Raw genomic sequence first — 12055 nt, 5'->3', positions numbered from 1 at the left:
TCTGAACTCACAACCAACAGCCCAACCACAAAGGTTAAAAAACCTCTGAACTGACAACCAACAGCCAAACCACAAAGGTTAAAAAACCTCTGAACTGACAACCAACAGCCAAACCACAAAGGTTAAAAAACCTCTGAACTGACAAGCAGCAGCCCAACCACAGGTTAAAAAAACCTCTGAACTGACAAGCAGCAGCCCAACCACAGAGGTTAAAAAAACCTCTGAACTGACAAGCAGAAGCCCAACACATAGGTTAAAAAAACCTCTGAACTGACAAGCAGCAGCCCAACAACAGAGGTTAAAAAACCTCTGAACTGACAAACAAAAGCCCAACCACAGAGGTTAAAAAAACCTCTGAACTGACAAACAAAAGCCCAACCACGGAGGTTAAAAAACCTCTGAACTGACAAACAAAAGCCCAAGTACAGAGGTTGAAAAACCTCTGAACTGACACCCAACAGCCCAACCACAGAGGTTAAAAAAACCTCTGAACCGACAAGCAGCAGCCCAACCACGGAGGTTAAAACCAAAAAAACCTCCCTCTGATCTGGCAAAGCCGCCGGGCAGCCTGGCTCAATGGACGTCAGGCAGCTGCCGTGTGTGGTCGGCACAGCGCAGTGATGTGCGCGCCGTGTCCGGCAGCAGCAGCAGCATGCTGGCGCTGTCGCTGCTGGCGGGCTGCCTGTCCCTCTACATGCTGCAGTATTTTCTCAGAGTCGTCAAGGTATGCACCCCGCTCCCCCCAACCCTATCATCTTTACAGGAGAAACTCTCCACCCACCCACCCCCCCCCATGCTCGGCCTACACGGCGTGCCGGAGGAGGCGCGCCCTTTCCCGCAGGTCGGCTAGGAGAGACGCGGTGGCTCGGCAGCACGTGTAACTATGTCACAGTGTCATTGACCGTGTTTACGAACGCGTTATCGGCCAGGATCAATCAACTGCTGGATGAAGGCCTCGCCCAAGCCGCTGCCATCTCTTACGATTGTGTGGTGATGCTATTATATATTTGTGTACGTAACACCTGCACATTTGATGATTTCATCGCTGCAGATCCGTAGGCGACGATTTATGGGACGCGTTCCATCACTCGGCTGCCAGTGGTTCCCTCCTTTAACGTCGAACTTCAGTCAGTCGCCTCTTGACAGAACGATTCCTCCATGAACCTTCGTGTGTTTCTCTCATGCGCCTCAATCTTCGTTCTGTCACAAGCGAAACTGCCAGGCTTGCTGTGCGTACGTTGTTGGTTCACACAGGGTGATGTTCGTGGGGGTGTGTGGACGATAACAAAATATTGATCACGCTGGTAACGGCGATGTTTTTGGTTCGGGTGTGTTGACCCATGGGTGTTATGATAACACTGTGTAACAACATTTTTTTTGCAGCTGGGTGGTAAGTGTTATTTCCTAATTGCTTATGCCTCAAAAGTACAGAAATTGGCTATTATTATTCCCCACGAACTTTTCTTTTGTGACCAGGACACAAAAGGAAAGATAATAATCCACTCCATTAATAACACTGTGTAACACATTTATTTATTTTTGTTCCTGGGTACTAAGTGTTATTTTCTAATTGATTATGCCTCAAAAGTATAGAAATTGCTATTATTCCCCATAAATTTTGCTTTGGTGACCAGGACAGCGATATTTAGAAATGTACTTATTTTCTATGACAAAACGTGTGCATTTGTGTCATTCATTCACGTAGTCCTGGTCACAAAAGCAAAGTTTGTGGGGAATAATAGCCATTTTCTATACTTTTGATGCATAAGCAATTAGGAAATAACACTATCCTAGAACAAAAATCGTGTTACATTGGAGCATCGATGTTTTTTACTTTCGAAGTTATGCTTTCGATGTTTTTTTTATGCCGAATACATTGTTCAGCATTTGGTTTTCCCCCTTATTCAAACGTCGTTGACAGGTCTGTGTGTGTGTGTGCGCCGTAGACGGATTTACAGTTAAAGTTCTGGACGGTGGACGTTAAGTTCTTGTTTGAGTGCTTACCTGCAACTACAAGCCTTGTTACTTTTATCAGAATCCGAATATGTATTTAAACTGCAGGAGGAATCTGATGAGTTATGCAACTCTTTTGTAACATGTCAAGTATGGGCGGGTGAGCAATCTGTTTTGTTGCATAATGATAATAATATCCCGCCTTCCCCCCCAGCCTAATAGACACAACTTTAATAACATGATTTATATTTTTATTTATAGCTTTCGTGTCTGCAGGGATTCATATTGGTTCTTTCGGTAAAGTCACGTAGAAGGGAGGTAATAAAATAATACAATAATTTTCAAAATTTCTTGCTGTGGATTTCACACCTGATGATGATTGCTTGTGTTGCAGTCGAAACGTCGTGAGAATTTGTATTGTTTTATATTTGTATTATTTTATTATTTCCCTTGTACGTGACTTTACCGAAAGAACCAAGAATATGATTTATATTATGTATAATTGCAGTACTGTATCTAGAAAATTGAAGTTCCCTGAATTACAGAAAAAAGCCTTGCATTATATCATTAACATGCCTATGTTTGCAATCATTGTGTCCCGCAATCCACTCCATTGTATATCTTAATGCAAGATCATTGTTTTTGTTGTTTCGTATGTTCTCATGAACGCGTACACACACACACACGGACACACCAGAAACCAATCCTAGTTGGCGGGCAGGGCTTTTGCCACTTCCTTGAGAGCCACTGCCCCATCGTCAACAAGCCATACTACCCGACCTTCTGGTGCTATGGAGGTCGCATCATGACACTGATGAGGCCACTACTCAAGCGGCACATTCACATCTCCTACCGCAGGTAACTTGCACTCGAGGCCACACAACAACGGGGTGGAAACACGGATGGCTACGTACGGTGGGAAATAAGTTCAGCATACGTACATACCAGAGCAGTGTTGCCAGCTCCTTGAAGTGGAAAGTCGCCAAACGAACCTCGAAGGGTCACTAGATGTCACCAGATATCTCCAGATAGACCTCAAGTCATCAAAAATGTTACTTGGCAAATTGCATATACAGTGCAATCTTAAACACATTGTTTCAATACAGATAGTCCCCGAGTTACGATGGTCCGACTTACGATATTTCGATCTTACGATGGCGATAGCGATACGACAAAATTGTAAAATATTTTAAATTTCGCGTGGCAGGCAAACGCAGCAGCGTACGAGGTACTATACTGTATGTTGGGACGCTGCCGGGATGTACGCATCTCCCGCCTTGTGTGATGCAGATAGGATTGTTTCCTGAAAAAACTTTCTACTAAATTGCAGTTCATATAGGTAGGCTAACTTGTTTTTTTTACTTTACATTTTACTGTGCAATACAGTATTGTAATTAATAAATACATACAGTATATAGTTTATGCAGTACGGTACTTTAAATTGCTCTGTTTTTCTAAATTATCACCATTCTTTAAGACTCCTGGGTAGGCTAGGCCATCTTCGACTTACGATATTTTTGACTTACGATAGGGTCATCGTAACGCATCTCCATCGTAAGTAGAGGACTACCTGTATAGTGATCTGATACTGGATCCTGAATACACATTTGGAATCGCACCTAAATGCGCGTAATGTCATCGTCCTAGAAAGATGTTAAACAGAAATATGTTGCTACATCTCGTGACAAAATTGCTGAGTTGGCAACACTGCACGAGAGTGCAGAGGAACTTTCAACAAAGTTGGAGGGTGCATTTCTGTTCAAAGCGAAACTTGACAAATCCGATCTCGTTTCAGATTAAAGTTACATATTGATGATAAAAATGTAAACTAATCATGTTGATCTAGTGAAAGTAAATATGTGGATATTGTGACCTTGCAAAAGTAAATATTATGTGTGGATGTTCTGGTTGAGACTGTCGGGTGAACATGGAACGGTTTTGGCATTTCACGCTACCAAATTAAATGTTTTATCTTCGACGGAGACTAATTCTGTGGCAAAGTATGACATTTTTATTGTCGGCAGGTTGCGTGCATTAGATTACAGCACATTGCACCTGATTTGCTGTAGAGAAAAGAGTAGCTGTGTGCTTCAGCATAAATTGATAAAAATGGAATTTGGAGGCAATACAAAAAAATAGCATTATGAATGAAACTAGATATTTGGAAAAAAAGAAATTCTTCAAATTTACCAGCTTGGCCATAGTTGTGACTTTCAAAACATTGTCATCTCAGCATTCAGCCATGTGTAAGCCAAGTCATTCTAAGTGACTGGCTGCACATTTAAAATTCCTGTAGTTATGAGTGGCACCCATTGCTGGGCAATTACCCACATATCACACGGGTGAATACTCTTGTTAAGTTGTGGGTGCCACAAAAACGAATTCCTTTGAACAAAATTTACTTGACCCATATTCTTTTAACCCTTGGTTCACATTTGGTTTTGGACTAGACCACGTGGTGTTTTTATGCCAACATTCTTGTCAGTGACCTTCCACTGCTCCGACAAGGATGTCTCATTTGCAAATATCTTATTTATTCTTGCCAATGTATTGATCAAATTGTGACCAATCAAGCTCACCAGTGGCTTTAGACTTTTTGTGACTGAATTTGGCGTCATTAAATCGTATAAATAATATATTGCACATAAATAATATATTTGTGTGACAATCGTGTAGGGTGGTGCAGGGTTAATGACAAGGACTTTGGCATGATAGTACGTGGCCCAAAAACAAAGATTGATCATTGTATTGGCTTCGAAAACCTACTCTTTAAGTTCTTTAACTCTTGATGACTTTAAACTCTCCGATGTATTTTTCAGGTTGTATTGCATACTGTTCGAGGTGATGTCTTGACATTTCGCTCCACTAGCTGGGAGCTTGATCAGGAACCAAAGTACTAAATTATTCAGTTCCCCAAGAAGTTCCAAGAATGTGGAGCGAAACGTCGTACACCATGCCGAACAAGACGCGGCACAACCTTAAAACACATTGGAGAACTACCCTAGTACCGTGCAAAACATACGCAGGCATACTTTGGATGACTTGTGTTTTTGAAATCTCTCAGCAATGAGTTTTTAAGTTCCACCACGGCAGCCCATGTACATGTGATTGACTTTGTCTCTTTCGTTTTGCAGTGAGTTAATAAATACCCCAGATGGCGGAGAGTTATCGCTGCACTGGCTGGACAACAATAAAGCCACTGTCTACCCTGATCCCCTGTTGCGTCCCACGGTAGTTTTTCTGCCGGGGTTGACAGGTGGCAGCGAAGAGAACTATATAGTATCGCTGGTGCGGAAAGCTGAGATTCGGGGTTACAGGTATGCTCATGGCCCACTACAGGGCGTCCCACAAAGGGCCTCCATTCTCAGCACACTGCTGGATTTGTGCCCAAGTTTTTGACAGATTTTTCCAAGTTGATGATGGCTGCATACTGTTAAAGCAGTTCTGGACAGTTGTTTTGAGTTCTCCTCAATCTTTGTCAATCTTAAGTGTGAAGTATTCTATTGGATAATTCCCCCGAAGGGAATTATTATCGCGTGTTGTCTGGTGTGGGCTTTGGGGCAGCCATATCAGATTAGATCCTCTCTCTATCCATCAAGGATTTAATGCACCATCACCCCATCATGCAAAGGTGTGTCTACCCTACAGAATGCCACCTGCTGTAAACCAATCTAATCACATTTAAGAAACATTTATAAAATTCACAATTGCACTTACAATGACAAATATCATCATCAGTTTGAACATTTTTGTAACATGTAACTTTAACAAATGTTTTTTTTTCGTAGGTGCATCATATTTCATAACAGAGGACTCGGAGGAACAAGGCTTCTGGTAATTTCGTTCTTATTCTGCCATTTGATTTATTGGTATTCAAAGAATTACCAAGTTAATATACTACAAAGTATATATTAAAAAAAAATATGATGCTTTTTTTTATACAGACCCCAAGAACTTATTGTGGTGCAAATACAGAAGATTTGGAAACTGTGATACAACATTTTAAATCCCTCTACCCAGCGTCACCACTGATCGCTGCTGGAATATCACTCGGAGGGTAACCAGACTTTTTCACCATTGTTTAAATTTCTTGAATTACTGCACCATATATTTTATTGATTGACTTCAGTACTTAATTTTGTATGTCCATCCTACTCCTGCTCCCTCCCCCACCCCCCAGCTACGACTAAGCTTACCCCTATCACTACCCCATCACTACCCCAACCCCCATCACTACCCCAACCCCTCCAACACCACTCTCACCTCTTCTCCTATCACCGTAACTACACCACCAATTTTAATAACCCCAATCCTTATTTCAATCACTGTCATGTTTTGTACAACTTTATAATTGTTTTCAAGCGCCTTGGGATAAGGCGCTGTATAAATCTATATAAAATAAGACAATATATACTTACAAATAATTTAGCTGCGTAAATGTTTGCGGTTGCGTGCTGTATTATCTCTCCCACGTGTGTTTGAGTTGTACCACACGTTGCTCAGCATGATAATGACGATAATAACTACTACAACGTTTCCCTCTACGTGCTGGGAGCTTCAGTAACTTGGAGCGATATGTAAAACATCGTGCCGAACAGCGTACAGCGGCAACCAAAAGCACACACATCTTGAGAAAATAAAATTTGTAGCCTTTTCGATTTAAAGCTTTCGTGACTGCAGGGATTCATCTTCTTGGTTCTTTCGGTAAAGTCACGTAGAAGGGAAATAATAAAATAATAAAAATAAAACATAATAAAATAATTATCACGACGTGTGGCCGAAACATCGTGAGAATTATTTTATTATGTTTTATTTTTATTATTTTATTATTTCCCTTCTACGTGACTTTACCGAAAGAACCAAGAAGAAGAACATTTGTAGCTGTTTTATAATGTACAGCACTGCAATGTTTGTTTCTTTGTGACGTGAAAATCGTAACGCCTAAAGATTGTGTCCGTGCAGTAACATCGTACTCAACTACGCTGGGAAGTCGGGAGACAACAGTGAGCTCGTGGCGGCGTTCGCAGTTTCGCCATCCTGGAACGCCGAGCTGTCCATTTCCTACCGCTGGCTGGACTGGCTTATTTTTAACCACTACGTGATGAAACACTACCTGAGATACGTGCGCCGGTAAATTAACCGCTCAATTTTCATGTTGCACTACCATTTGACAAAAATAAGGCATTCGCTCGCAGGGAAACCCGTTGCTCTTCAACGGAAAATAAGGGGCGGCTGTCATTTTCACACACTTCTCACAATCATCCTGTACTCAGAGCACTCAAAGTGCTCTCTTGTCGAATAAAATGGCAGGATATTATGTACGGTGAGGGTTTTTTAGAATTACGTTAATAGCAGCGCAAAGTGAAACGAGCAATTTGTTGTTTCTGGGGTGAAGAAGAGCCCGGCTAGCAGCTAGCCAGGAAACTCGAGGCATAAATTATGTTAATAGTAGTTTAATATGAACAGAGCATTACCTCTTCTTAGTAGCAGTGAAGGAACATTGCTGTAAGAGTGTTCACAACACCGTGAATGTTGTCTTGCAGCCATAGAGAGGTCTTGGAGAAGAGGTTCGATGTGGACCACATTTTGAAGGTAAGCATTCATTCTAGATTTGAAGTTTTCGTGACCGCAAGGAACCATAACTCTTTGGTTCTTTCGGTAAAGTCACGTAGGTAAAAAAATATATAGAAATAAAAAAAATGTAAGTAAATGAAATCACGACGTTTCGATTGCAACACAAGCAATCATCATCAGGTGTGAAAATCACAGCTAGAAAATTACTTCAGTAAAATTACTTAAGTAAATTTTTTCTAGCTGTGATTCTCACACCTGATGACGATTGCTTGTGTTGCAATCGAAACGTGATTTAATAAGGCTGTATTTATTATTTATATATTTCTATTTTTGCTTATTTTTTTACTTACGTGACTTTACCGAAAGAACCAAAGAGTAAGGTAAGCATTGTTCTGCAGATACATTTGAATGTTCACGTCGGCTGTAATGAGACTGCTCCGTTGCAGTCAAGTTGTCAGTTGGGTTGGAGCTCTGGGATACCGTGCGTCGTAGCAGCGTGATGTCCAACATTTCATTTAATATGCCGGGGGAGCTCCTTCAAGAACCGATTACAATTCGGTCGAAGCTCCCGACAAGTGGAGCGAAACGTCGGACGTCGTGGCAAACGACACACGGTACAATCTGACAACGTATCGGAGAGCTGTACGTGAATAACTGCGAAACGCTACGCCGTGGTAAGCGGCCATCCATTGAGTACGTACGCATGGAGGGGGGAGGGGGGGTTAACCCAAATGCGTAGCTTGCGTATGGGGGGTCTACTAACAATGTTCGTACGGGGGGGGGGGGGGTGAAGCCTCGATAATAATTTGTCTACATTGGCCGTCAAATGAGTTAGATAGTCCGGCGGTGGACTATCTGTTTGCTTAAACACGTTAATATTATTAATCCTTGATTCGGGGGGGGGGGGGGGTGCGTCACACGTACGTACGCAGTTGGGAGGGGGGGTAGTGTAAAAAGTCCGCGTGCGTACAGGAACGGGGGGGGGGGGGGTCAACTTTTTGACAGATTTTTGCGTACCTACTAAATGGATGGCCCCTAATGTTGGGTTGTACCCGTTTGCATTAGGCCAAGTCTGTCTGGGATTTCGATGACCGGTTAACGGCGCCAATGTTTAATTACGAGACGACGCAGCAGTACCACCACGACGCCAGCCCTTGCTACCGAATAATGGATATGCGAGTGCCAGTGGTGGTGCTCAGCTCGGAGGATGACCCCTTCAATCCCAAGTGCTGTAAGTAGTTGTGCTGCCACACACCAGTCTGTCTCTTGAGTTACTGATTAGTCATATTTTGGGTAGTGCCAAACCATCCCCAGAGTGATCAGGGAAGGCTTGTCCACGTTAAAGACCCTTGACGCACAAGGCAGCAGTAGGCAATGATGACTATACGGCACCGATATTGCTAGCAAGGATGAATCTAGAATATAGTCGTACGATTGTCCTGCTGCCGTCTAAAAGAATATGGCGAAAATTTTGGCTGTTGATTTTTTAAACAAGGCTCCTGTGCAGTATACACGCGGTATGGTGATGTGTTTTGACAAACATATGATTGGAGGGATGAGTCCGTGGTCACGATTGGGCGTTTGGTTGTCCAGAAATAACCTTTTGCTTGTATAATAACTAATATCTGTGTTTTGTCACCTCTGTGACATTTAAACTGCATTTTTTCGTGTGTTAATAAGAGGGTATCGCACAATGTGAGCAGTTACCACAATGCGGTTTATATAATCAAGGTAGGCCGTGAAAGTTCCTGAAGACGCTCCTGGCAGTTGGAAGCCGGACAAAATGCAGTAACAACTCGAACGCACATCGGAGAGCGCTAAAGATTTGAACGATCATAATAGAGCTTTTGTTGGGTTAGATCGCGTAAATATATAAATGTGTCGTTAAAACCCGCCACCACCCGACACAGCCAACTAGTAAGGGTTGTCACGTAAACAGAACGTGCCAATTCGTCACTAGTACAGCACTAGTGTGTAGTGTATAGTGTAGAGTAATGTAGTGTATAGTGTAGAGTAATGTAGTGTATAGTGTAGTGTACTAGTACAGCACTAGTGTGTAGTGTAGTGTATAGTGTAGTATACTAGTACAGCACACCGGTGTGTTGGAGAGCCAAGCCACAACATTTACAATCTGAGTACGACGTCTCGCCAGTGTATTAAAATAGCCGTACCAACGGTAATCCCTATTGAAGTATGGTGCCTCGTATAGGCATGCATTTAAACAATGTATTATTTGATGATTTGCTTGGACGCAGCACTAAGTCGTTAGCTATCCGAACGGTTAAAATTATTTTTATCTATTTAAATTTCGATAGATTCTCTATTAGTGTTGACCAGTAGTAGCTAGTTTTGCACAGAACTTCAACTTTATCAAAATCAATTGAGTGTCCTTGTTGGCACGCTTAAACTGTGCTACCCATGTTGTTCTTAGCATTGCCACTAGAGGATGCCAAAGGATCTTCCAACCTGGCCTTGTTGGTGACCACACACGGGGGCCACATCGCCTTTCTGGAGCATCTCGTTCCTCGGGATGACAACTACATGGATCGTCTCTTCGACGAGTTTATCTCGGCGGTGTTTGAAAACTCGGAACAACTGAGAGCAGCAATTGATCGGCCTCAGCAGTGAGACATTTGTGCGTGTCCGGTGGCAGTTTTTACATCACGGCTAATATTGCCACGTTCTATTGCCACGTTCCAAATATAGCTACTTCCCCCCCCCCACCCCCTCGAAAATTGGCAATGATATGATCTGACAGATCCCAACACTACAAATGTTTATTTGCTTGAACATTGCAATGTGCCTTTGGTAACTGAGGTTCATCTTAAAGGGAGAGGGAGTGAACGGAGAGATCGATCATTGGGAAATCTGTTCTTGTGACCAAATCGCGTCGGAGCCACAGTCTGCTCAACAGATTGGAATGGGAGTGCGTGCACAAGCGACGTTTTTGGCGCTGTGCTAGAGAGCGTTTAAATTCTCAGAACAACCGATTATGTTTACTGTAATTAGTCGAACGGACCGAATTTTGGAAAGAATGTTGATGTGGTGTCGGCAACTGGATGCTCGTGATCCATCTGGAATTGCTCCTAATTCTTAATCAACCCCTCACATCTTCTGAAATGCCAATTGGTGCCCCGCACAATTTTGGTGCCCTACAAAAACCTAATAATTCAACCTAATTTGTGTATTGAAAAGTTGATAGTTTGTGTTTTAACCATAGCTTGCCAAATACTAACCATGCTCAGTATTGTTATGATGGTGCATGCAGTTGTAATCGGCATTAGGGCAGAGCTTCATGGGAAAGTACTTAAATACTTCAGTGCATGAGTGGTACAGTTGATTAAAGTGTTAAGCACATGGTTTTTTATTGTGATCATGGGTGGAGGAGTTAACTTATTACATTTTAAAGGTGTATTTCGCAGCATGGGTGTACTGTCTAAAACGTTCTCGTAATATATTGCCTACGTGTGCGTCAAACTATTTTTGAAAATGTGGTTGCTTAAACAACAGGGTTTGATATGCAGTGAACGCCTCTTGTTTACCCTGATTTTAAATCGGCAAAAAATAATCCGTGTGGAATTGAAAGATAGCCAATGCAATGTTAAAGATGTTGCATCTGACTTTTCTTCATGAACACACATCACAAAGTGGAACCCATGCTAAATGAATATATTCTCAAATGGGTTTTAAATGGAAAGTATTACCATATTGATTGTCAATGCCTTGGCTTAATTATTGTGTTGCATCAATATGCATCTCTGTAGTAAAAAAAAGTGGTGCCATGCAATTTGCCTGGTGAGGTATTTGCTATCACAGTAGTACATTTACGTGTGGTGTAATTCTATATCGTGTGTGAATGTTGGTCATGTGCGACTACGAATTTTCTTGTGAAAAGTGGTATAATTCACTCCTTTCGTGTCCATTCCTTGGGTTGCTTTCCCATTTTACCGTCTTCTCGCCCGTGTCTTGTGTTACCGGTGCTTCGTGTTTTGATCACGGTATGGAAATACACAATCAAACAAAAATATAACATCACGTTTTATTGTCTCCGCGTCGCGAGAGATCAAAATTTACAACTTCCACCTCTCCCCCCATTTTTTGACCTCCACAATCCTCGGTGTTGTGGGTTGTCGTGTTTTGTACACTCGTGATTTTACTCTTAATTCTCGTAGAGCAGACCGGTGGAGAAGGTGTCTCTTCCCCCTCCCCCCCCGAGTCGTTTTTAACGTGGCACACCGTAAAGTGAGTGAGACGCTTATGGTGGCGCTGTTCTGTCGATGTTTTTTTTATTATTTCGCCAAAGTTGCGCAATCGCAAATAAAATTGGCCACCAGGCCCCGAGTCGTGTTTCTTTGTGTGTCCATGCACCGGTGTTGCACAAGTAGTGAGGCAGTGTGTAGCCCGACTTCAGGATAAACGGTGGATTTCTTCTTGAATTTCTTCGGTGTTTAAATGCCGCAGACTCTCAAAGCAAAGACCTTAATTCATGTATGGACGGTCCTGTATATCGCCATTTAGACTCGTCAGT

General features: G+C 42.4%; 1 protein-coding gene across 1 annotated transcript; it reads left to right on the top strand.

The window, feature by feature from the left end:
- The first annotated feature begins 486 nt into the window (after positions 1 to 486).
- On the top strand, positions 487 to 11868 carry LOC144946207 (phospholipase ABHD3-like). The gene is made up of 9 exons (XM_078875057.1): positions 487 to 724; positions 2651 to 2811; positions 5088 to 5270; positions 5742 to 5787; positions 5898 to 6010; positions 6916 to 7083; positions 7497 to 7545; positions 8593 to 8758; positions 9959 to 11868. The coding sequence occupies exons 1-9, from the start codon at positions 653 to 655 to the stop codon at positions 10153 to 10155; spliced, it is 1155 nt and encodes a 384-aa protein (XP_078731183.1). The 5' UTR covers positions 487 to 652; the 3' UTR covers positions 10156 to 11868.
- The last annotated feature ends 187 nt before the right edge of the window (positions 11869 to 12055 follow it).

The sequence above is a fragment of the Lampetra fluviatilis genome, chromosome 2, assembly GCF_964198595.1.
Source record: "Lampetra fluviatilis chromosome 2, kcLamFluv1.1, whole genome shotgun sequence".
In the NCBI taxonomy this organism is placed as follows: Eukaryota; Metazoa; Chordata; class Hyperoartia; order Petromyzontiformes; family Petromyzontidae; genus Lampetra; species Lampetra fluviatilis.
Note: the sequence above shows the minus strand (reverse complement) of the source record. Positions and strands in the feature narration are given on the sequence as shown.